Source organism: Anolis sagrei, chromosome 3 (genome assembly GCF_037176765.1).
Source record: "Anolis sagrei isolate rAnoSag1 chromosome 3, rAnoSag1.mat, whole genome shotgun sequence".
Taxonomy (NCBI): Eukaryota; Metazoa; Chordata; class Lepidosauria; order Squamata; family Dactyloidae; genus Anolis; species Anolis sagrei.
Window position 1 is genome coordinate 272,816,151 of NC_090023.1, and position 26,753 is coordinate 272,842,903.

General features: G+C 44.3%; 1 protein-coding gene across 1 annotated transcript in view; it reads left to right on the forward strand.

The window, feature by feature from the left end:
* Positions 1-2,867: 2,867 nt before the first annotated feature.
* Positions 2,868-26,753, forward strand: part of LOC132770362 (probable cation-transporting ATPase 13A5) — a 111,452-nt gene continuing 87,566 nt past the window's right edge. The window contains exons 1-6 of the mRNA XM_067466142.1: positions 2,868-3,021; positions 17,671-17,844; positions 18,107-18,247; positions 24,419-24,489; positions 24,596-24,676; positions 25,932-26,001. Coding sequence (XP_067322243.1) covers positions 2,956-3,021; positions 17,671-17,844; positions 18,107-18,247; positions 24,419-24,489; positions 24,596-24,676; positions 25,932-26,001 — 603 coding nt within the window. The 5' untranslated portion in view covers positions 2,868-2,955. The remainder of the gene's footprint in view (positions 3,022-17,670; positions 17,845-18,106; positions 18,248-24,418; positions 24,490-24,595; positions 24,677-25,931; positions 26,002-26,753) is intronic.

The following is a 26,753-nucleotide window of genomic DNA, read 5'->3' on the forward strand; positions in this document are numbered from 1 at the left end:
TTCAATGGCTTCTCTGTGTAGTCTGACATGGTGGTTGTGAGAGAGGTCCAGCATTTCTGTGTTCTCCAATGATATGCTGTGTCCAGGCTGGTTCATCAGGTGCTCTGCTATGGCTGACTTCTCTGTCTGAAGTAGTCTGCCGTGCCTTTCATGTTCCTTGATGTGTGTCTGGGCAATGCTGCTGCGTTTGGTGGTCCCTCTGTAGACTTGTCCACCGCTGCATGGTATACAATGGTAGACTCCTGCAGAGGTGAGAGGATCCCTTTTGTCCTTTGCTGAACGGAGTATTGGTTGGATTTCCTTGGTGGGTCTGGAGATAGTTGGCATGTTGTGTTTCCTCATCTGCTTCCCTCTGCGGTCAGTGGTTCCCTTGATGTCTGGCAAGAACATTTTTCCTCTGGATGGGTCTTTGTCTTGACTCTCGTGGCTTGTTCTCGTGGCTCATCACCTCTCAACAAAAGATTGCTCCAGGCACTTCCAGGCTATCAAATGCTAGTCGAGATGGTCAGTTGAAACATTCACACCTAGCTCCAGCAGACAAGAGTCCTTTGTCCCACCCCGGTCTTTCCACAGATATATAAACCCTTTTTTCCTAGTTCCAACAGACCTCACTACCTCTGAGGATGCTTGCCATAGATGCAGGCGAAACGTCAGGAGAGAATGCCTCTAGAACATGGCCATAAAGCCCGGAAAAACCTACAACAACCCAGTTCCTAAATTCCTAAATACTCATGAGAGAATGGGAATGTCTTCACCTGGTGCCAAAAAGGCCTCTCAACAGAAAGGGCTTCCAAAATGCTGGTCCTACCAATTCCCTAATTCTGTGATCAGTTGTGAAGACATTTTCCAATTGCTTCGCTATGTAGAATGTGGATACTTTCCACCCACAAAGCCATGCAAACCAAGATTGCAAAGACAGGTGTATCTTGCATCCATTACCTGCAGTTCACCTTTTGTATTTTGTCCTACAAGTGCCCTCCATCCCAGTGGCTCTCCCAGAGTTTCTGCCTCACCCTGAGCAGCTCTAACCCTGTGTTAAACACCAACATCTGCTCCAATGGAACTTCGGACAAGAAACAAGGGGGAATGCCTCTCTCTTTCCCTTCTTTCCTTGAGGTGTAAGAAGGAAGCAATCTGGGGCGTAATTCCTCCTACTGGGCATTCCCAGATGTGCAAATCTTGTCCTACTTGGCAGCCCCATGGTTTGGCAAACTCACATTTCCACCCTTTAAGGGCAGGAGATAATTGCACCTGGGCGGGTGGAGATGGAGATGGCCTTCCCCCAATGCAAGGCTCGTTTCATAGGACCATTGTTGGACAATACCCCACCAAAGCCATGTTAAGGACGTGGTCTGCAAACACTTAGAAACAAATGCGGTCATGGCTAATAGTCAACATGGATTTCTCAAAAACAAGTCATGCCAGACTCATCTGATCTCTTTTCTCGATAGAGTTACAAGCTGGGTAGATGCGGGGAATGATGCCGTGGATGGAGCGTGTCTGGATTTCAGGAAGGCCTTCTTGGACAAGGTCCCCCATGACCTTCTGGCAAGGAAACTAGTCCAATGTGGGCGAGGCAAAACTACGGTGAGGTGGATCTGGAATTGGTTAAATGGACAAACCCAGAGGGTACTCACTAATGCTTCCTCTTCATCCTGGAAAGAAGTGACAAGCGGAGTGCCATCCGCAGGATACCCCCCTGGGCCCGGTCCTGTTCAACATCTTTATTAATGACTTAGATGAAGGGCTAGAAGGCAGGGTCATCAAGTTTGCAGACGACACCAAATTGGGAGGGAGAGCCAATACTCCAGAGGACAGGAGCAGGATTCAAAACGATCTTGACAGATTAGAGAGATGAAGGGCCAAAACTAACAAAATGAAGTTCAACAGGGACAAATGCAAGATACTCCACTTTGGCAGGAAAAACGAAATGCAAAGATACAGAATGGGGGACAATGAGGCCTGGCTCGAGGGCAGTACGTGTGAAAAAGATCTTGGAGTCCTCGTGGACAGGAAGGTAAACATGAGCCAACAATGTGATGTGGCGGCAAAAAAAGCCAATGGGATTGTGGCCTGCATCAATAGGAGCATAGTGTCTAGATCTAAGGAAGTAATGCTCCCCATGCTCTATTCCGCTTTGGTTAGACCACACCTGGAATATTGTGTCCAGTTCTGGGCACCACAATTCAAGAGAGATATTGACAAGCTGGAATGTGTCCAGAGGAGGGTGACTAAAATGATCAAGGGTCTGGAGAACAAGCCCTAGGAGGAGTGGCTTAAGGAGCTGGGCATGTTTAGCCTGAAGAAGAGAAGGCGGAGAGGGGATATGATAGCCATGCATAAATATGTGAGAGGAAGCCACAGGGAGGAGGAGGGAGCAAGTTTGTTTTCTGCTTCCCTGGAGACTAGGACGCAAGGGAGCAATGGCTTCAAACTACAAAAGAGGAGATTCCATCTGAACATGGGGAAGAACTTCCTGACTGTGAGTGCCGTTCAGCAGTGGAACTCTCTGCCCCAGAGTGTGTTGGAGGCTCCTTCATTGGAAGCTTTTAAACAGAGGCTGGATGGCCATCTGTCAGGGGTGATTTGAATGCAATATTCCTGCTTCTTGGCAAAATGGGGTTGGACTGGATGGCCCAGGAGGTCTCTTCCAACTCTTTGATTCTAGGATTCTATGACTCCAGAGGCCAGATGTGCGTTCTGTTGCTTCTGGTGCCAGAGAGGAGAAAGGGGAAAGAGTCACAACAAAGGGACTTAGGTAAGAAGGAATATTTGCTTAGCTGGTCAGGAGGCGGGAACAGGTTTCTCAGCCGTGGATTTTCTGGGGAAAGGCGTGTGCCTGGGTCCTTAAAGGCAGCCAGGCTTGGCAATGAGGGAGCTCATTGCAGCCCTGAGTTCAGGCCCGTTGCAGATGCAGAGAGAGCCTTCCAGAGTGAGTGACAGCTGTCAATCTGGATGGGAGGGAAGCCTTTGCTGGACCGGCACCATGCCCTGCTTGGCCAAGGGACCGAGGAGGAGATGGTAAGAACTGCTCTCCGGCACCTTCTTCCCAAACGCAGGAGATTCCCAGGCATTTCTAAACACCTCTCTTACTGGTGTCTTTGGCTCTTGCAGGAGGGAGATGTGGGGTGCGTCTACACTGTAGAACGAATGCAGTTTAACACCATTTTAACTGCCATGGCTCAATACTGTGGACGTTTAATTCCATGAGCTACAAGCACTATTTGATGGAGAAGTCTAAAGATGTATTGTCGAAGGCTTTCATGGCCAGAATAACTGGGTTGTTGTAGGTTTTTTCGGGCTATATGGCCATGTTCTAGAGGCATTCTCTCCTGACGTTTCGCCTGCATCTATGGCAAGCATCCTCAGAGGTAGTGAGGTGAGGATGCTTGCCATAGATGCAGGCGAAACGTCAGGAGAGAATGCCTCTAGACAGGGCCATATAGCCCGAAAAAACCTACAACAAGGTCATTTTTCCTACTTCCAACAGACCTCACAACCTCTGAGGATGCTTGCCATAGATGCAGGCGAAACGTCAGGAGAGAATGCCTCTAGACATGGCCATATAGCCCAGAAAAACCTACAACAAGGTCATTTTTCCTACTTCCAACAGATCTCACTACCTCTGAGGATGCTTGCCATAGATGCAGGCGAAACGTCAGGAGAGAATGCCTCTAGACATGGCCATATAGCCCAGAAAAACCTACAACAAGGTCATTTTTCCTACTTCCAACAGACCTCACAACCTCTGAGGATGCTTGCCATAGATGCAGGCGAAACGTCAGGAGAGAATGCCTCTAGACATGGCCATATATCCCGAAAAAACCTACAACAAGGTCATTTTTCCTACTTCCAACAGATCTCACAACCTCTGAGGATGCTTGCCATAGATGCAGGCGAAACGTCAGGAGAGAATGCCTCTAGACATGGCCATATAGCCCGAGAAAACCTACAACAAGGTCATTTTTCCTACTTCCAACAAACCTCACAACCTCTGAGGATGCTTGCCATAGATGCAGGCGAAACGTCAGGAGAGAATGCCTCTAGACATGGCCATATAGCCCAGAAAAACCTACAACAAGGTCATTTTTCCTACTTCCAACAGACCTCACAACCTCTGAGGATGCTTGCCATAGATGCAGGCGAAACGTCAGGAGAGAATGCCTCTAGACATGGCCATATATCCCGAAAAAACCTACAACAAGGTCATTTTTCCTACTTCCAACAGATCTCACAACCTCTGAGGATGCTTGCCATAGATGCAGGCGAAACGTCAGGAGAGAATGCCTCTAGACATGGCCATATAGCCCGAGAAAACCTACAACAAGGTCATTTTTCCTACTTCCAACAAACCTCACAACCTCTGAGGATGCTTGCCATAGATGCAGGCGAAACGTCAGGAGAGAATGCCTCTAGACATGGCCATATAGCCCAGAAAAACCTACAACAAGGTCATTTTTCCTACTTCCAACAGACCTCACAACCTCTGAGGATGCTTGCCATAGATGCAGGCGAAACGTCAGGAGAGAATGCCTCTAGACATGGCCATATAGCCCAGAAAAACCTACAACAAGGTCATTTTTCCTACTTCCAACAGATCTCACTACCTCTGAGGATGCTTGCCATAGATGCAGGCGAAACGTCAGGAGAGAATGCCTCTAGACATGGCCATATAGCCCGAGAAAACCTACAACAAGGTCATTTTTCCTACTTCCAACAAACCTCACTACCTCTGAGGATGCTTGCCATAGATGCAGGCGAAACGTCAGGAGAGAATGCCTCTAGACATGGCCATATAGCCTGAGAAAACCTACAACAAGGTCATTTTTCCTACTTCCAACAGACCTCACAACCTCTGAGGATGCTTGCCATAGATGCAGGCGAAACGTCAGGAGAGAATGCCTCTAGACATGGCCATATAGCCCGAGAAAACCTACAACAAGGTCATTTTTCCTACTTCCAACAAACCTCACTACCTCTGAGGATGCTTGCCATAGATGCAGGCGAAACGTCAGGAGAGAATGCCTCTAGACATGGCCATATAGCCTGAGAAAACCTACAACAAGGTCATTTTTCCTACTTCCAACAGACCTCACAACCTCTGAGGATGCTTGCCATAGATGCAGGCGAAACGTCAGGAGAGAATGCCTCTAGACATGGCCATATAGCCCGAGAAAACCTACAACAACCCAGTGATTCCGGCCATGAAAGCCTTCGACAATACAAGGTCTAAAGACCTTGCAAAACTGCAACTCCTGGGACTCCATAGCATCAAGCCATGGCAGTTCAAGTGCTATTGAACTGCATTAAATCTTCAGTGCAGATGCACCCTTACCTGCATGCAAATGGATTGGCAAATGGAAGATGGAAACTGGAGGATGGAAATGGACTTCAGGGGCCAAATCTGTTGGCAACTCAGAAAGTTGTTTCCTGCTGGTGTTGATCAAAGAACTGTGGCTCAATGCTGTGGACATTTAGTTCCATGAGCTGCAAACACTATTTGATGGAGAAGGCTCAAGACCTTGCAAAACTGCAACTCCTAGGACTCCATAGCATCAAGCCATGGCAGTTCAAGTGCTACTGAACTGCATTAAATCTACAGTGCAGATGCACCCTTACCCAAATGGATTGGCAAATGGGAGATGGAAACTGGAGGATGGAAATGGACTTCAGGGGTCAAATCCATTGGTAACTCAGAAAGTTGTTTCCTGCTGGTGTTGATCAAGGAACTGGTATTTTTGGATGGATGGTGATGGGTATCTGTGACCCACCAAAAGGGCAAGACCAGCTCCATCAGGCCATGCTGGGGGTCTCTCCAGAGTTTCCATGCCCAACCATTGAGGTCCTTTCTGGACCCTTTGCATGACCTTGGCATGAGGAGGGTCTCTCGTTTGGGTCGTTGGCTAGACCTCTTGCCTGCACTCACTGTCCCACTTAAGGTCCTCACCTGAGCCATGTGGTTAATCTAGGAATATTTGAGGACCACAAAGGCAAGGGTGAGGATGCTCAGCTTTAGTTGAATGAGGAGCCACAGATGGGCACTCTGTGGGAGAACCATCTTTGCTTCTGCATTATTTATTTATTTTATTTATTTAGAGCAGTGTTTCTCAACCTTCCTGATGCCGCGACCCTTTAATACAGTTCCTCATGTCGTGGTGACCCCCAACCACAACATTATTTTCGTTGCTACTTCATAACTGTCATTTTGCTCCTGTTTTGAATCGTAATGTAAATATCTGATATACAGGGTGTATTTTCATTCACTGGACCAAATTTGGCACAAATATCTGATACATCAACATTTGAATACTGGTGGGGTTGGGGGAGGGTTGATTTTGTCATTTAGGTGATGTTGTTGCTGGGATTTATAGTTCACCTACAATCAAAGAGAATTCTGAACTCCACTAACGATGGAATTGAGACAAACTTGGCACACAGAACTCCCGCGTCCAACAGAAAATACTGGGTTTGGTGGACATTGACCTTGAGTTTTGGAGTTGTAGTTCACCTACATCTAGAGAGCATTGTGGACTCAAACAATGATGGATCTGGAGCAAAGTTGGCATGGATCCTCAAAATGCCCAAATGTGAACACTGGTGAAGTTTGGGGAAAATAGACCTTGACATTTGGGAGTTGTAGTTGCTGGGATTTCTAGTTCACCTACAATCAAAGAGCATTCTGAACCCCACCAAAGATAATATTGGGCCAAACTTCCCACAGAACTCCCCATGACCAACAGAAAATACTATGTTTTCTGATGCTCTTCAGTGACCTCTCTGACACCCCCTTGCGACCCCCTCAGGGGTCCCGACCCCCAGGTTGAGAAACACTGATTTAGAGCTTTTGTAACCCGGTCTTCTCGACCTCTAAAGAGGGACTCAGGCTGGCTAACAGCAGAAAATTCATACACACATAGAATCGACATAATAGCATCATAATACATTAATACAAAAATACATTAAAATACAGATCACACAATTACAAAAGCCAGGTTGTCAAAGTAAAATCACAAATTCATCACCATCCGCCAGTGTGGTCAGCCATTATTGACTCGATCTTCATTCTGCAAATGCTATATTCCAAAGCCAAGATTATACCAGCTTTCTGAAAGTCAGGAGGGAAGGGGCAGATCTAATCTCCAACGGGAGAGATTTCCAGAGCCTAAAGGCCACCACCGAGAAGGCCCTGTCCCTCGTCCCCACCAAACGCGATTGCGAAGGAGGTGGGACCGAGAGCAGGGCCCCTCCAGAAGATCTTAACAACCTTGATGGCTCGTAGGGGAGAATCCGTTCAGACAGGTAAACTGGGCCGGAGTCTTTTAGGGATTTATAGGTCAGCACCAGCACTTTGCTTGGAAGCTAATTGGCAGCCAGTGGAGCTGATGCAGCAGAGGAGTAGTATGCTCCCTGTACCCGGCTCCTGTTAGTAGTCTGGCTGCCGCTCGTTGGACTAGTTGAAGCTTCCGGGCAGTCTTCAGAGGCAACCCCACGTAGAAAGCGTTGCAGTAGTCTATATGGGATGTAACCAGAGCATGGACCACCATGACCAAGTCAGACTTCCCAAGGTACGGGCGCAGATGGTGCACAAGTTTTAATTGTGCAAAAGCTCCCCTGACCACCGCCGAGACCTGGGTTTCCAGGCTCAGCGATGAGTCCAGGATCCCTCCCAGGCTGCGAACCTGTGTCTTCAGGGGGAGTGGAACCCCGTCCAGCACAGGCTGTAACCCTATACCCTGTTCGGCCTTACGACTGACCAGGAGGACCTCTGTCTTGTCTGGATTTAGTTTCAATCTGTTAGCCCTCATCCAGTCCGTTACAGCGGCCAAGCACCGGTTCAGGACTTGAACATTATTGTAATGTCCTTAATGTGGTGCTGCCCTTGCAAGAACCTTGTAAGAACCTTGGGACCTTCAGCCACTCCAGAAGAACACAACAAAGGCCAGTGATAGCATTCAGAGACACATTAATGACCACACTTCGTGGTGCAAATACACTGCAGAATGAATGCAGTTTGACACCACGCTAGCCGCCCCGGCTCAATACTATAGAATCAGGAAAGTTGTAGTTTGACAAGATTTTAGCTTGGTCCAGATGGTGCCTCACCAAACTACAACTCCCTGGACTCCTTAGCATAGAGCCAGAACACAATGCTATGCAATCCAGGAAGTTGTAGTTTTCAAGACATTAGCTTGGTCCAGATGGTGTCTCACCAAACTACAACTCCCTGGACTCCATAGCATAGAGCCAGGACACAATGCTATGCAATCCAGGAAGTTGTAGTTTTACAAGACTTTAGCTTGGTCCAGATGGTGCCTCACCAAACTACAACTCCCTATGCCAAACTACAACTCCCTATAGACTCTATACCATAGAGCCAGGACACAATGCTATGCAATCCAGGAAGTTGTAGTTTTACAAGACTTTAGCTTGGTCCAGATGATGCCTCACCAAACTACAACTCCCTGGACTCCATATCAAAGAGCTGGGGCACAATGCTATGCAATCCAGGAAGTTGTAATTTTACAAGACTTTAGCTTGGTCCAGATGGTGCCTCACCAAACTACAACTCCCTAGACTCCATAGCATAAAGCCAGAACACAATGCTATGCAATCCAGGAAGTTGTACTTTTACAAGACTTTAATTTGGTCCAGATGGTACCTCACCAAACTACAACTCCCTAGACTCCATAGCATAGAGTGAGGACACAATGCTATGCAATCCAGGAAGTTGTAGTTTTACAAGATCTTTAGGTCCTCTTCCAAAGAGTGATAACGCCTCACCAAACTACAACTCCCTGGACTCCATAGCATAGAGCCAGGGCAGTTACAAGTGGGACTAAACTGCATTCACTCTACCATGTCTGCGCACTGATAGAACATTATGCACCTTGCAAACCTACAAATCCCAGGATTCCATAGCATCGAGCTTTGAGCAATATATATGTTCAAACTTCATTTAGTCTTTATCCTTTGCAAAACTACAACTCCCAGGATGCTGGTGTTTTACACACATGTCGCTTGTTGTTTTACACACAAGTATTTTCTTGTTTGCGTGTAGTTATCCCTCTTTTTTTTGGCCATGCATTCAAATGACAGCTTCATGGCTGCACTCTGATCAGTGCTCCTGTTGCGTGTCAAAGGCGTGTATTCCTGGGTGATCATATCTGGAGTATCACTTCCTTCAGTGGAAAGGTGGAAACTTCATTGGAAAGGTAGAAGCCTCATTGGAAATGTGGAAACTGCGCATGATTCCCCGTCATGATACACATGGCAAGCCTCCAGCAATAGGAGGAAGAGTGTAACCATATGGGGTAAGCTCTCCAAAGGCAGAACGGTTGCGTAAGAAAGGAATCCTGCAGCATCTTTGAAGTCAACAAAGAAAAAGAGGTTTGCAACACAAACTTTTGCAGGTATGACTTGCTTCGTGCACCCACTTCCCAAATGCACCAGATTTGCATTGGGAAAGCAGCATGGTGTAGTGGTTTGAGTGCTGAACTATGACTCTGGAGATCAGGGTTTGAATCCCTGCTCAGATATGGATAGCTTTTGGCAAGTCACACTCTCTCAGCCTCTGAGGAAGCTGAACAAGTCTTGCTAAGAAAACCCCGTGAGAGCCTTAAGGTCACCACATATCAGAAATGCAATAATATCATCATAGCAACCACTAGGTAGGCTCAAATGTAATAGATCCAAAGTAAAAGCATAGTTGGCAATGGTCATTCCTTGCCTCCCGTCTATTGACTCCTCCACAGAATTGTCGAGGCTTGGAGCACCAAGGAACCAGGGTATTGGCAGACCCACAAAGGAGAAAAGGGGCTCTAAAAGTCTTGGGAGGGAGGAAGAAATGGATGGACTAGTAATTGGTTAAATGGACGAACCCAGAGGGTGATTCTTTCCAATGCTTTCTCTTCATCCTGGAAAGAATTGACGAGTGGAGTGCCGCAGGGTTTCGTCCTGGGCCCAGTCCTGTTCAACGTCTTTATTAATGACTTAGATGAAGGGCTAGAAGGCATGATCATCAAGTTTGCAGACGGGACCAAATTGGGAGGACAGGAGCAGGATTCAAAACAATCTTGACAGATTAGAGAGATGAGCCAAAATTAACAAAATGAAGTTCAACAGGGACAAATGCAAGAGACTCCACTTAGGAAAACACGAAATGCAAAGAGACAGAATGGGGGACAATGAGGCCTGGCTCGAGAGCAGTACGTGTAAAAAAGATCTTGGAGTCCTCGTGGACAACAGGTTCAACATGAGCCAACAATGTGATGTGGCAGCAAAAAAAGCCAATGGGATTTTGGCCTGCATCAAGAGGAGCATAGTGTCTAGATCTAGGGAAGTCATGCTCCCCATGCTCTATTCCACTTTGGTTAGACCACATCTGGAATATTGTGTCCAATTCTGGGCACCACAATTCAAGAGAGATATTGACAAGCTGGAATGTGTCCAGAGGAGGGCGACTAAAATGATCAAGGGTCTGGAGAACAAGCCCTATGAGGAGCGGCTTAAGGATCTGGGCATGTTTAGCCTGAAAAAGAGAAGGCTGAGGGGAGATATGATAGCCATGTATAAATATGTGAGAGGAAGCCACAGGGAGGAGGGAGAAAGCTTGTTTTCTGCTTCCCTGGAGACTAGGACGCAATGGAAGAATGGTTTCAAACTACAAGAGAGGAGATTCCATCTGAACATGAGGAAGAACTTCCTGACTGTGAGAGCCGTTCAACAGTGGAACTCTCTGCCCCGGAGGGAGTGTGGTGGGGGCTCCTTCTTTGGAAGCTTTTAATCAGAGGCTGGATGGCCATCTGTCAGGGGTGATTTGGATGCAATATTCCTGCTTTTTGGCAGAATGGGGTTCGACTGGATGGCCCATGAGGTCTCTTCCAACTCTTTGATTCTATGATTCTATGATTCTATTTGTGTGTGCTGCAGTTCTCCAGTGAGATTCCTTCCCAGCTCAAGATGTTTGTCTGCTCTTAAGTTGAAAAGCACACGTCTGTGTTTTAGATGGATTAGGAATCAGCTGGTTTTCCCTGTAATAGGCAGCAAGAGCACCTAGAGCTTCAGAGAGCTTCTGTTCAACCATTTCAAAGCTCCCTGCTTGAGCAGTGATGGCAGCATCATCAGCATAGATGAAACTCTCTCTCCCTTCGGACTGTGGCTGGTCATTTGTGTAAATGTTAAACATTGATGGGGCAAGCATCCTCCCCCGAGGCAGGCCATTCCTCTGTTTTCGCCATCTGCTTCTCTGATCCTGAAACTCAACAAAAAAGCTCCTGTTTTGTAGTAAATTGTCTTTGAAGATAATATCTATGTCCTCTTCTAGCTGTGCCTGGGGGCATGTCTACACTCTGAAATGAATATAGTTTGGCCCAACTTTGGCTGCTATGCCTGAATGCTATGGAACCCTGGGAGGTGTAGTTTGGTGACGAACCAGTACTCTTTGACAGAAAGACCTTGCAAAGCTGCAACTCCCATTATTCCACACATTTGGCCTTGCTTGTCAGAGTGGGGTTCACCTACTACACTACTTTGCAGTGTAGTAGGTGAACTTGAGAAAATGTTCTCTGCTATTTTGCAAGAGGAATGAGACAGTTACACTCCAGAATTTCTCTGCCTAAGTTTCAAAATCTGAATGTCACAACCTTCTCCAAACACATTATCTTCCTGCTCGTCCTTTTAAAGTCTTAATTAACTTGATGTTGCTTCGCACCTTCACCTACGCCTCTCCTTTGGTTTCAACCTTCGGTTTCGGAAGTCATTCATCTTAATTATTCGTAGAAGCTATTAAGGAAGGTTAAGAAAGAATACCTGAAACCTTCTTTACGTTTATAGAGTGCTTTGCATTTATACACAGCGGGAGATGCTTTCAGCAGGAGACTTTAGAGACTATGCAATTCATTTTCATGATTTATTTATTTAGTATCAAAAGCATTGCATAAATTAGCATAAAACTGACAAAAGTAGAAGGTGTGCAGGTAGCTAAATATCTTTTGACTAAAAACTGGCAATAGCAACGGCATTGTCTGTAGCCTCCAACAATTCTTCCTCTGGACATGAGGCAGGGCACAGTGGACAAGCATACAGATGCAGAGTTGCCTGTTCTGCTCCACAGTCACACAAGGTGTAGTATTCTTTTAGGTCATGCCATTATGCCAGGTTCCCTTTTGATTTGCCCACTCCTCTTCTGAGTCTCTTCAGGGACTTCCAAGTGGCCCATTCTTGGTTTGCCCATGGAGGAAGACCTTCTCTTGTGGGGGGCCATCCAGTTGGGATTTCCTGGTCTAGCTGCCCAGAGGGATACCCTTGCTGTTGCTGGGGGGATGCCACGAGGAGTGGTAGTTCTCATAAAGCTTTTTCTTGATTTGTGTCTACTGGGAGGAGGCTGGTAGCCATGTAGTGGGTTGCTTTCACAGTGTTCAACCTTACTTCTCTCACATTTAGCAACAACTTCCCATCACACATCCAGGAAGGGGGGGCAATGCCAGCTAGCTTGTAGAGTCTATCAACAGGTGTAAGTTTAAGGCATCCTGTGATTATTCTGCATGTTTCATTCAATGAGAGTTTATCAAGAGGTGTAGGTTTAAGACATCCTGTGATTATTCTGCATGTTTCATTCAATGAGAGTTTATCAAGAGGTGTAGGTTTAAGACATCCTGTGATTATTCTGCATGTTTCATTCAATGAGAGTTTATCAAGAGGTGTAGGTTTAAGACGTCCTGTGATTATTCTGCATGTTTCATTCAATGAGAGTTTATCAAGAGGTGTAGGTTTAAGACATCCAGTGATTATTCTGCATGTTTCATTCAATGAGAGTTCATCAACAGGTGTAGGTTTAAGACATCCAGTGATTATTCCGCATGTTTCATTCAATGAGAGTTTATCAACAGGTGTAGGTTTAAGACATCCTGTGATTATTCCGCATGTTTCATTCAATGAGAGTTTATCAAGAGGTGTAGGTTTAAGACATCCTGTGATTATTCCGCATGTTTCATTCAATGAGAGTTTATCAAGAGGTGTAGGTTTAAGACATCCAGTGATTATTCCGCATGTTTCATTCAATGAGAGTTTATCAAGAGGTGTAGGTTTAAGACATCCAGTGATTATTCTGCATGTTTCATTCAATGAGAGTTTATCAAGAGGTGTAGGTTTAAGACATCCTGTGATTATTCCGCATGTTTCATTCAATGAGAGTTTATCAAGAGGTGTAGGTTTAAGACATCCTGTGATTATTCTGCATGTTTCATTCAATGAGAGTTTATCAAGAGGTGTAGGTTTAAGACATCCTGTGATTATTCTGCATGTTTCATTCAATGAGAGTTTATCAAGAGGTGTAGGTTTAAGACATCCAGTGATTATTCTGCATGTTTCATTCAATGAGAGTTTATCAAGAGGTGTAGGTTTAAGACATCCTGTGATTATTCTGCATGTTTCATTCAATGAGAGTTTATCAAGAGGTGTAGGTTTAAGACATCCAGTGATTATTCTGCATGTTTCATTCAATGAGAGTTCATCAACAGGTGTAGGTTTAAGACATCCAGTGATTATTCCGCATGTTTCATTCAATGAGAGTTTATCAACAGGTGTAGGTTTAAGACATCCTGTGATTATTCCGCATGTTTCATTCAATGAGAGTTTATCAACAGGTGTAGGTTTAAGACATCCAGTGATTATTCCGCATGTTTCATTCAATGAGAGTTTATCAAGAGGTGTAGGTTTAAGACATCCAGTGATTATTCCGCATGTTTCATTCAATGAGAGTTTATCAACAGGTGTAGGTTTAAGACATCCTGTGATTATTCCGCATGTTTCATTCAATGAGAGTTTACCAACAGGTGTAGGTTTAAGGCATCCTGTGATTATTCTGCATGTTTCATTCAATGAGAGTTTATCAAGAGGTGTAGGTTTAAGGCATCCTGTGATTATTCTGCATGTTTCATTCAATGAGAGTTTATCAAGAGGTGTAGGTTTAAGACATCCTGTGATTATTCTGCACGTTTCATTCAAAGAGAGTTTATCAAGAGGTGTCAGTTTAGGACATCCTGTGATTATTCTATATGTTTCATTCAATGAGAGTTTATCAAGAGGTGTAGGTTTAAGACATCCTGTGATTATTCTGCATGTTTCATTCAATGAGAGTTTATCAACAGGTGTAGGTTTAAGACATCCTGTGATTATTCTGCATGTTTCATTCAATGAGAGTTTATCAACAGTTGTAGGTTTAAGACATCCTGTGATTATTCTGCATGTTTCATTCAATGAGAGTTTATCAACAGTTGTAGGTTTAAGACATCCTGTGATTATTCTGCATGTTTCATTCAATGAGAGTTTATCAAGAGGTGTAGGTTTAAGACATCCTGTGATTATTCTGCATGTTTCATTCAATGAGAGTTTATCAACAGTTGTAGGTTTAAGACATCCTGTGATTATTCTGCATGTTTCATTCAATGAGAGTTTATCAAGAGGTGTAGGTTTAAGACATCCTGTGATTATTCTGCATGTTTCATTCAATGAGAGTTTATCAACAGTTGTAGGTTTAAGACATCCTGTGATTATTCTGCATGTTTCATTCAATGAGAGTTTACCAAGAGGTGTAGGTTTAAGACATCCTGTGATTATTCTGCATGTTTCATTCAATGAGAGTTTATCAACAGTTGTAGGTTTAAGACATCCTGTGATTATTCTGCATGTTTCATTCAATGAGAGTTTATCAACAGTTGTAGGTTTAAGACATCCTGTGATTATTCTGCATGTTTCATTCAATGAGAGTTTATCAACAGTTGTAGGTTTAAGACATCCTGTGATTATTCTGCATGTTTCATTCAATGAGAGTTTATCAAGAGGTGTAGGTTTAAGACATCCTGTGATTATTCTGCATGTTTCATTCAATGAGAGTTTATCAACAGTTGTAGGTTTAAGACATCCTGTGATTATTCTGCATGTTTCATTCAATGAGAGTTTACCAAGAGGTGTAGGTTTAAGACATCCTGTGATTATTCTGCATGTTTCATTCAATGAGAGTTTATCAACAGTTGTAGGTTTAAGACATCCTGTGATTATTCTGCATGTTTCATTCAATGAGAGTTTATCAACAGTTGTAGGTTTAAGACATCCTGTGATTATTCTGCATGTTTCATTCAATGAGAGTTTATCAACAGTTGTAGGTTTAAGACATCCTGTGATTATTCTGCATGTTTCATTCAATGAGAGTTTATCAACAGTTGTAGGTTTAAGACATCCTGTGATTATTCTGCATGTTTCATTCAATGAGAGTTTATCAAGAGGTGTAGGTTTAAGACATCCTGTGATTATTCTGCATGTTTCATTCAATGAGAGTTTATCAACAGTTGTAGGTTTAAGACATCCTGTGATTATTCTGCATGTTTCATTCAATGAGAGTTTACCAAGAGGTGTAGGTTTAAGACATCCTGTGATTATTCTGCATTTTTCATTCAAAGAGAGTTTATCAAGAGGTGTAGGTTTAAGACATCCTGTGATTATTCTGCATGTTTCATTCAATGAGAGTTTACCAAGAGGTGTAGGTTTAAGACATCCTGTGATTATTCTGCATGTTTCATTCAATGAGAGTTTATCAAGAGGTGTAGGTTTAAGACATCCAGTGATTATTCCGCATGTTTCATTCAATGAGAGTTTATCAACAGGTGTAGGTTTAAGACATCCTGTGATTATTCCGCATGTTTCATTCAATGAGAGTTTACCAACAGGTGTAGGTTTAAGGCATCCTGTGATTATTCTGCATGTTTCATTCAATGAGAGTTTATCAAGAGGTGTAGGTTTAAGGCATCCTGTGATTATTCTGCATGTTTCATTCAATGAGAGTTTATCAAGAGGTGTAGGTTTAAGACATCCTGTGATTATTCTGCACGTTTCATTCAAAGAGAGTTTATCAAGAGGTGTCAGTTTAGGACATCCTGTGATTATTCTATATGTTTCATTCAATGAGAGTTTATCAAGAGGTGTAGGTTTAAGACATCCTGTGATTATTCTGCATGTTTCATTCAATGAGAGTTTATCAACAGGTGTAGGTTTAAGACATCCTGTGATTATTCTGCATGTTTCATTCAATGAGAGTTTATCAACAGTTGTAGGTTTAAGACATCCTGTGATTATTCTGCATGTTTCATTCAATGAGAGTTTATCAACAGTTGTAGGTTTAAGACATCCTGTGATTATTCTGCATGTTTCATTCAATGAGAGTTTATCAAGAGGTGTAGGTTTAAGACATCCTGTGATTATTCTGCATGTTTCATTCAATGAGAGTTTATCAACAGTTGTAGGTTTAAGACATCCTGTGATTATTCTGCATGTTTCATTCAATGAGAGTTTATCAACAGTTGTAGGTTTAAGACATCCTGTGATTATTCTGCATGTTTCATTCAATGAGAGTTTATCAAGAGGTGTAGGTTTAAGACATCCTGTGATTATTCTGCATGTTTCATTCAATGAGAGTTTATCAACAGTTGTAGGTTTAAGACATCCTGTGATTATTCTGCATGTTTCATTCAATGAGAGTTTACCAAGAGGTGTAGGTTTAAGACATCCTGTGATTATTCTGCATTTTTCATTCAAAGAGAGTTTATCAAGAGGTGTAGGTTTAAGACATCCTGTGATTATTCTGCATGTTTCATTCAATGAGAGTTTACCAAGAGGTGTAGGTTTAAGACATCCTGTGATTATTCTGCATGTTTCATTCAATGAGAGTTTATCAAGAGGTATAAGACATCCTGTGATTATTCTGCATGTTTTGTTCAATGCTGTATTCACCTGCTTTTTGTGGGCAGACGTGTGCTCGGCTGTTGAGTCGGCAGTTGAGTCAGACAAGGCCAGGGCTGAAGTTCTTACTAATTTTTGGTCTGCACCCCATGTGCTGCCAGTAAGTTTCCACAGGATGTTATTGCGTGCAGCTACTTTGTGCTTGATATTCAAGCAGTAGTGGTTGTGGCTGATCGTTTGTAAAGATATTAAACAAGGACGGTGCAAGAACGCTGCCTTGGGGTGAGCCATTCTTTCACCTCCTCCATCTGCTTTTCCTGCCCTGAGACTCCACATAGAAGCTACGGTTTTCTAGGAGAGTCTGGATAGTTTTTTTTTTCATGATTGATGTTCCAGAATAGATATTTTCTGAATTTCTAGGACTATGGCTCATCTTATAAAGAATAGTGACATTAAACAAATGACAGTCATAATAATAGTTCAGACCACAATGTCCCTGAAAACAGAGAGCAAAGGCATCTCAGATGGAGATGTTATGAACACCCAAATTAAGAGGAGTAGCAAATATCCCAGAGCTGGATGACACCGGGCTTGGAAACATTCCGTATGAAAGGGATCAAGGACTCTTGGAAGACCAGTAACTGAACATGAGCCAAGACTGTGATGCAGCAGCTTAAAAAGCTAAAGCAATCATCGGCTGCATCAATATATGTGTAGCATCTGAATCAAGGAAAGTCATGGTCTCACTCTCTTCTGCTTTGTTCAGACCGGGATCCTTGAGGAGTCTCCTTTCTTCTCTGGAGGCTTTTAAGCAAAGGCTGAAGGGCCACCTGTCCGGAGAGCTTGGATTGTTCTTTCCTACATGGCAGAAGAGAAGAGGATTGCATGGTCTTTGAGGTTCCAATGAATGACTGATCATGGATTTTTAATCCCATTTAGGAGATATTTGGCTACAGGACCCAGGTCTTCCGGAGGGCCCTTTGCATTGCCGGCTACCTCTTCTCCTGTGGAGCCCTTCTGCTCCTCTTCTACTGGAAGCCAAACTGGGATGTCTGGGCCAACTGCGTTCCCTGCAACCTGGAGGAGGCCGATATTGTATTGTTACGGGCAACAGTAAGTGTATTTGCCACTAGTATACATTTGTATCCATGTGTGTTATAGCTCAGGTGGGTTCTCCTCCAAGTTTGTGTCCACCTCCATTAAGGAGGGTTCTCATCCATTGTGTGGTCTTAGACATGTGCCCAGTTCCTTGGAGGTTGCATGCATGACTTTTTCTCCTAGAGTTATATCACTCCTGCTCTAGAAAGAGCTTGATGTTCTTCAGAAGCTTCCCTCCAAGACAGTTCACCCCTTCTTTCTACCTTTCTCCTTTGAGGATGAGTTCCAGAGATACAAGAGGAAGAAGGTGATCTCCCTCAACCTGCAGCGTCTCCTGGACAGTGAGAAACCAGAGCAGCTCTTCAAGGAAGACCAGGAATCTGTCATCAACAGAGCCATCACCATGCCTGGATGCAAAGTAAGTGTTTCTTGCAGTCAAAGAGCTAACCCAGATGATGGGCTGAAGATGTGGAGAACACTCCTATTCCCCAGTCAAGGGCTCCTGCCTCTGAAAATGCTTGCATGTGCAGGAGCAGTGTCCATGGTTTCATTCACCCACAAATGGCAAAATATGCCATCTCTGGGCACTTTCTAGGTCCTCCAGTGGAACTCTAAGATCTTCTTGGACCAGAAGTCATTTCAGTAGAGTTTGCTATCACCCATGGCTTCACATATTGATGCAAAGTCCTGATGCAAGGTGAGAATGAACTATCAGCCCTATCTTATCTCCTCCCAAGAGAAACATGGCACTGGAATGAGCCCTGAATCTGAGCAAGAAGGCAAATGCAACACACAGTATCTTTGACCCAAAGGCCTACCAAGCCCAGTCCCACTTTCATCCCAACCTCCTCACAATCCTCGCCCAACCCACAATAGTTTGCATAAGAGTTACACACAGTTTACATGAGCAATACCTAATGCACGAGTGGTGATCCATATCTGATGTCAATGCGACCAGCACAGACTGTACCCATTTGCGTTGTTGTAGGTTTTTTCAGGCTATATGGCCATGGTCTAGAGGCATTCTCTCCTGACGTTTCGCCTGCATCTATGGCAAGCATTCTCAGAGGTTGTGAGGTCTGTTGGAACTAGGAAAATTGGGTATATATCTGTGAAATGACCAGGGTGGGACAAAGAACTCTTGTCTGCTGGAGCTAGGTGTGAATGTTTCAGTTGTTCACCTTGATTAGCATTGGATGGCCTGGCAGTTTTTTGGTGTGGCTTGTTAGTGCCTGGGGGAATCTTTTGTTGAGAGGTGATCAGATATGCCTGATTGTTTACTCTCTGTTGTTTTGCTGTTGTAACTTTAGAGTTTTTCAATACTGGTAGCCAGATTTTGTTCATTTTCATGGTCTCCTCCTTTCTGTTGAAATTCCCCACCTGCTTCTTGTGGATTTCAATGGGTTCTCTGTGTAGCCTGACATGGTGGTTGTTGGTGTGGTCCAGCATTTCTGTGTTCTCAAATAAAATGCTGTGTCCAGGCTGGTTCCTCAGGTGCTCTGCTATGGCTGACTTCTCTGGTTGGAGTAGTCTGCAGTGCCTTTCATGTTCCTTGATTTGTGTCTGGGCAATACTGCTGCATTTGGTGGTCCCTCTGGAGACTTCTTGTCCACAGCTGCATGGTACATGGTAGACTCCTGCAGAAGTGAGAGGATCCTTCTTGTCCTTTGCTGAACGGAGCATTGGTTGGATTTTCTTGGTGGGTCTGTAGATTGTTTGTATGTTGTGTTTCCTCATCAGCTTCCCTATGTGGTCAGTGGTTCGCTTGATGTCTGGCAAGAACACTTTTCCTCTGGGTGGATCTTCGTCTTGACTCTCATGGCTTGTCCTCAGTGGTCCTGCATCTCTTCTGATGTCTGAGGTGGAGTATCCATTGGCCTGGAGAGCCCAGTTGAGGTGGTTCCGTTCATCTTGGAGGAGGTGGGCTGCGCAGATTCTTTTTGCACGGTCTGCCAAGGCTTGAATGGGGCTTCTTTTTTTGACTTGGGTGATGGTTGGAGTTTTTATGTAGATATCTATCTCTGTGTGTGGGTTTTCTGTAAATGGATCTCTCTCGGGTTCAAGCTTTGTATGTAGCTATGACTTTGGGTGTTGACCTGGGAACATGGAACCATAGAATTCCTGACTGTGAGAGCCGTTCAGCAGTGGAACTCTCTGCCCCGGAGTGTGGTGGAGGCTCCTTCTTTGGAAGCTTTTAAGCAGAGGCTGGATGGCCATCTGTCAGGGGTGATTTGAATGCAATATTCCTGCTTCTTGGCAGAATGGGGTTGGACTGGATGGCCCAGGAGGTCTCTTCCAACTCTTTGATTCTATGATTCTATGATTCTATGATTCTAATTCTAGGGTTGGAAGGGACCCCAAGGGCCATCCAGTCCAGCCCCATTCACCAACAAAGGAAACCGCAATCCAAACACTTCTTGCATCAATTCTATGGAAACCTGGGAGTTCTAGTGTTGTTATCAAGAAATTAGACCTCGAAATTATGAATTTATGAGGCACGGCTCCATGGGAACATTCAGCATGCTCACCTTGCCTTTTCATAGAATCATAGAATCAAAGAGTTGGAAGAGACCTCCTGGGCCATCCAGTCCAACCCCATTCTGCCAAGAAGCAGGAATATTGCATTCAAATCACCCCTGACAGATGGCCATCCAGCCTCTGCTTAAAAGCTTCCAAAGAAGGAGCCTCCACCACACTCCGGGGCAGAGAGTTCCACTGCTGAACGGCTCTCACAGTCAGGAAGTTCTTCCTCGTGTTCAGATGGAATCTCCTCTCTTGTAGTTTGAAGCCATTGTTCCATTGCGTCCTAGTCTCCAGGGAAGCAGAAAGGAAGCTTGCTCCCTCCTCCTCCCTGTGGCTTCCTCTCACATATTTGTCCATGGCTATCATATCTCCTCTCAGCCTTCTCTTCTTCAGGCTAAACATGCCCAGCTCCTTAAGCCGCTCCTCATAGGGCTTGTTCTCCAGACCCTTGATCATTTTAGTCACCCTCCTCTGGACACATTCCAGCTTGTCAATATCTCTCTCCCCAAGGGCCATCCAGTCCAGCCCCATTCACCCACAAAGGAAAACACAATCCAAACACTTCTTGCATCAATTCTATGGAAACCTGGGAGTTCTAGTGTTGTTGTCGAGAAATTAGACCTCATAATTATGAATTCATGAGGCACGGCTCCATGGGGACATTCAGCATGCTCATCTTGCCTTTTCCATTTTGCCCTCTAATCACCTCACATGAATAGCCTTGGATTTCTGCCCAAACACTCCGGACTCCAGAAACAATCTCTCAAATTACCACAATCTTTTCACAATGAACTGGGAGACTCAAGGGGAGCACACAATGGGTTTGCGTCAGAGCTCCTGGGTCCTATTTCCTGTTTCACCTGATACGATCTGGACTATCAGTGGGAACGTTTCTTCTCCCAAGCTAGACTTATCTTTGTGGCACCCATTGAGGTGGCCATTTTCTTAAGCACCCTTTGTTTACCCGGACTAACACCATTGTATCAACTGTAGCGAGAATATTAAGCCTACTACACTATTTTACAGAATTAGAAAAACAAATATGTTCCAGGTTTGAAAGTGTTATTTCGTGTTTAATTGTCGGTATTTGGTTTGAAAGCGGTTGTTCTGCTCCAGAAACTTGACTTCTGTGGCTGCCCAAAACTAGGTTGAATTGGTTGACACTCAATGAGATATATTTATTGAAAAACTAGAGCAAAAGGTGCGGCAGGGTGTCCCTCCCACAGAAGCAAAGTTTTTGCAGTTTAATAAACCTTTTCCATGTTTTTATCATAGAAATTATTATTTTACTGACGCAAAAGCACAGTATGTCACAGCAAACGAGATCTATATGCTGGATATTATTATTATTATTATTATTATTATTATTATTATTATTATTGGGTTGTTGTAGGTTTTTCTGGGCTATATGGCCATGTAAAAGAGGCATTTTCTCCTGACATTTCGCCTGCATCTATGGCAAGCATCCTCAGAGGTAGTGAGGGTTTTCCCATTTTCCTACTTCCAACAGACCTCAATTGTGTCCAATTCTGGGTCTTGACAAGCTGGAATGATCTTGACAAGCTGGAATGTGTCCAGAGGAGGGCGACTAAAATGATCAAGGGTCTGGAGAACAAGCCCTATGAGGAGCGGCTTAAGGAGCTGGGCATGTTTAGCCTGAAGAAGAGAAGGCTGAGAGGAGACATGATGAGGGCCATGTATAAATATGTGAGAGGAAGCCACAGGGAGGAGGAGGGAGCAAGCTTCCTTTCTGCTTCCATGGAGACTAGGATGCGAAACAATGGCTTCAAACTACAAGAGAGGAGATTTCACCTGAACATGAGGAAGAACTTCCTGACTGTGAGAGCCGTTCAGCAGTGGAACTCTCTGGCCCGGAGTGTGGTGGAGGCTCCTTCTTTGGAAGCTTTTAAACAGAGGCTGGATGGCCATCTGTCAGGGGTGATTTGAATGCAATATTCCTGCTTCTTTGCAGAATGGGGTTGGACTGGATGGCCCAGGAGGTCTCTTCCAACTCTTTGATTCTATGATTCTATGTCTGACTCTGAGGTGCCAGATGGAGACACTTTGGTCAATGAGTTTCATGCAGACACTGACAGAGAGGCTTCGGTGCAAAGGGCAGATTCTCATGAGAATGTTTCTGTCAGGCCTTGGGAGAAAGGTTTACTCCCTCCGCCTGTGAGCTCTCCAGATTCTAGTTTGGAAAACAGTCTGGCACCTGGTAAAGTTAATGAGGAGTCAGATAAGCAGAGTCGGTGGCTGGAAATAAGCCAGAATCGACAAGAGGCCCAATGTTTACGTAGATTTAAAAGAATTCGTCAATTAAAGTCAAAGACTAGGGGAAAACGAAACCAGTTTTTGGGATTTAAGGTTTGTCTGTAGAAAATCTTGTCAGATCAGGCATCATTTGTAAACCAAGTACAAGCCTCATGGAATTCCTGTTCAAGTGGTCTTGTCTTCATGGATTTTTCTAACCTTTCAAGGTGACCAGCAGCATCTGGTCAATTCTTGCTTCTTGTTTGATTCCTGTCTGGATAATCATTGCCTTGGATTGTATCTTCATGTTTTTTGAACATTGCTTTTGATTCCTCCGTTTGGACACTGATTTATCTTGCTGCCTTTGAATGCCTTATTGCTTTTTGGAATCTTCTCTATCTTTACAAGCATATATTTTTACTGGCTTTTTTTGCTAAAAGGATTGTTCCTTCACTCAGCGTGTGGTGTGTTTATCGTCAGACGGGCTATTTCCTGTTCTGGAATGCAACAATAAATATAATAAATATGCTCTGTATTCACAGTTCCAGTATGTCATGTCTTTGGAGGGCTGTCTCCACTGGCATCCTCTTTGACCATTGAGAAGAGAGCCTCTGATTTTGCCTTCAGCCCATTTGTGTCTTATCTGGCCCTTTGGAAGCTAGGCCCAGAACCTGCGGTTGTTGTAGAAGCTGAAATCACATCCCTCTTTGGCAGAAAAAGACTCAAGATCTTGTGAAACTACAACTCACAGGATTTCATTGCATTGAGCCATAGCAGTTAGTGGTGTCGATATTAGGCCTGGGTAACAACACAAAAATTTGTTTCTAAAATCAATTTGTATTTGGGGTTTTTTTTTTGTTTCGATATTTAAAATAATTACAAAATTTTCCCTTAAAAAAGTTCGGTATTTACGAAATTTCATTAATATTTACAAAACATTTTGTAAAGATGGCGCCCTTTTTTTTTTCAATATTTTTTCAATATTTTTTTAATTTAATTATTAATTTAGTAGAATAGGGAGGAGAAATTATTATTAAGGAGGGAAGGCAGGCACTCACTCTGGCGGGCCCTCAAGCGCTGCCGCCGAGTCGGGCCCGGCTCCTCCGAAGCTAAGGTTTCAGTGCGGAATTGGGAGAAGGGGCTCCCCAAAGGCCATCTAGTCCCGCCCTCTGCTATGGTCTCAATGCGAAATTGGGAGAAGGGCTCCCCAAAGGCCATCTAGCCCAGCCCTCCGCTAAGGTTTCAGTGCGGAATTGGGAGAATGAAGCACACCCATCGCAAAGGTGAGGAAGGAGGGATGGGTCGCCTTCCCGCTGAGGGTCGCTCGCCCTCTCGCTCGCTTGCTCAGCCGGCGCCTTCCCCGCCCTCTCCTCCTCCTCCTCCTCCTCCTCCTCCTCCTCCTCCTCCTCCTCCTCCTCTTTCAGGCTCTGACTGGCTAAGGAGAGGAGAGAGAGGAGAGCTCCCAGCAAGCATCTAGCCATCTTACGTATTTCCGAAATGGACGGAAATACAAAAATATTTGGCGCATGCCGTTTCGATATTTAAAAACACTTCCGGGTTTAAAAATAAGTTTTGTAATCGTTTTGTAATTGCTAAAATTAACGAATATTTAACGAATTACAAAATTAACGAACGAAACCGCCCAGGCCTAGTCGATATGCCTTCATTCTATGGCTTAGATGGGTCCCCAGATACCAGCTTCCATGAAGGATTCCCATCGATGCACACCTGAGGGTAGCACTGGCTGTGGTGTCAAACTGTAATGTCGATACACCCTTACATGTTCCTAATGTCGTTGCAATGTGTCTCACAGGTGAGGTACATCCAGGTGCAAAAACTCCGCTACATCTGGGATGTTCCCGGAAAAGCCTTCGTCAGAGTCGGGTGAGTTTGAGGCTAAATAAGCACGAAAACAAATAAAATAAAGAGATGAGCCTTTATCTGAAGTATTACCTGACTGCTCTCTGTGTCCTTTCTCCCCTTCTTCCAGGTCACTTGAGGACAGCAACACTTGCTATCAGATACACCAGAAATTTGGAGATGGGCTGACCAGGAGGCAGCGAGAACTCAGGTGCGACCCCACTTTGACTGTCATAGCTGCATGCTATAGCATCCTGGGAACTGTAGTTTGGGGAGACACCAGCCCTCTTTGGCAGAGAAGGCTCAGAGAAGGAAAACTACATCTCTCTCTTTGCTTTCTTCTTAACTTACTTCTGTTTGCCTGGTGGTTTGGAAATGGCTGAAATTGTGTAACTCCTCATTCAAATCTCACCATGAGCACAAAGCCTAAAGGACATTGATGTAGCCCCACAAAATGTGATGTTAGTGTTGAAGATCTTGGAAGGCTGTCCTATCCTGGGTCGTCAGCTGAGAATTGGATGAGATACACCTGGAAGTTATGCCCCCAGGGAGATAGTACAAGGGGGTTTTTGAGCAGAGGCTGGATGACCATCTGTCAGGAGTTCTTTGATTGTGTCTTCCTGCCTGGCAGAAGAGTGTTGGACTAGATTTATTTTATTATTTATTTATTTACAATATTATTCTCACCCTGAGGGGACTCAAAGCGGTTTACACATAAGTAATGGCAAAATTCAATGCCAGTACAAACAATTACAATTATACACTACAATTAGACTAAATCAAGTTAAAACAATACACCCACAAGCAATAAAACAATCATTAAAACAATAAAACAGTCTCATCCATCGAATCGCCGTTTCTTCATTGTCCTTCTAAAATGCTGCATACATTTACTTCTACTGCCCAAAGACCTGGTCCCAAAACCATGGTCTTATTTTTTTCCTAAAATCCAGGAGGGAGGGAGCGGATCTTACCTCATTTGGGAGTGCATTACATAGACGGGGGCCACAGCCAAGAAGGCCCTGTCTCTCGTCCCTGCCAGACGCATCTGTGCTGTTGAAGGGAGCAAGAGCAGGGCCTCCCCGGATGATGTTAGATTACAAGGTGGGACGTAGGGGTGGATGCGTTCGGACAAGTAAGCTGGGCCAGAACCATATAGAGCTTTATAGGTCCAAACCCTATAAAGATGACCCTTGGATGCCCCTTCCAATCTTAGAAGTATGGTAGGACCATGAATTCTGCATCCTGAAGCCCTTGTCGATTCAGAGCCAAGGAAGGGTGAATCGCCCTTTTTCTGAACTGGCTTTGTAACCTTTGAAAGCTGTCAAATTGGTACAGTTATATCACCATCACACTTCCAAAGAAAACCCTGGCTTGTTGCAAGGGATCATGAGGCCCATTCCTGTTCTGTTGTCCCTTTTCCAAGGGGAGTAACGGCTTCCCTTCTGTCCTTCTCTCCTTCTTAGGAAGTTGGTGTGTGGACCCAACGCCATCGAAATTGAAATCCGACCAATATGGAAGCTGCTTTTCAAAGAGGTAACTGAGGAATGTCATTCTAGTTTCTTCTGGATGCTTCTTCAAAAGGTTTCCAAGGGTGTTCAACTTCCAAAAGTTTCCAAGCTCTTTGGAGCAGTCTTTGTGGGTCGCAATGGGGTCACGCTGACAAAATGAGACCGGGTTGAGCTTGAACTTCATGCTCTGGCTCATAACACTATGTAACAAAATTAGAAAAAAAGTATGTTCCTGGTTTAAAAGTGGTATTTCCTGTTTAATTGTGCGGTACTTACTTAGAAAGTAGTTGTTGGGAATCAGTCTGTGTTTGTGTTCCAAGATCATGCTGCTTCTGATGTGGGAAATGATGAGGGAGATGAAGGGGCCAAGGATGAGGCGCAAGATGGAGACGGTTTGGTCAATGATTTTCATGCAGACAATGACAGAGAGACTCCAGTGCAAAGGGCAGTTTCTCATGAGAAGATTCCTGCTGGGCCTAGGGATGATGGTTTACTCCCTTTCTCTGTGAGCTCTCAAGATTTGGATTTGGAAAACAATGTGGCACCTGGGAATTTTAATGAGCAGCCAGAAATGGTGTTGAAGAATAGGTGGTTGGAGATCAGCAAACTCAGTGTTTACGTCACTCTGAAAGGCTTCATCTGATAAGGGGAAAATGTGGGGGGAAGCAAAACCAATTTCTGGGGTTTGGGATATAAGGTTTGCTTCAAGGGGAAACCTGTTAGATCAGGCATCATTTGGAAATCAAGTTCTTGTGCCATGGAAATCCTGTTCAAGGG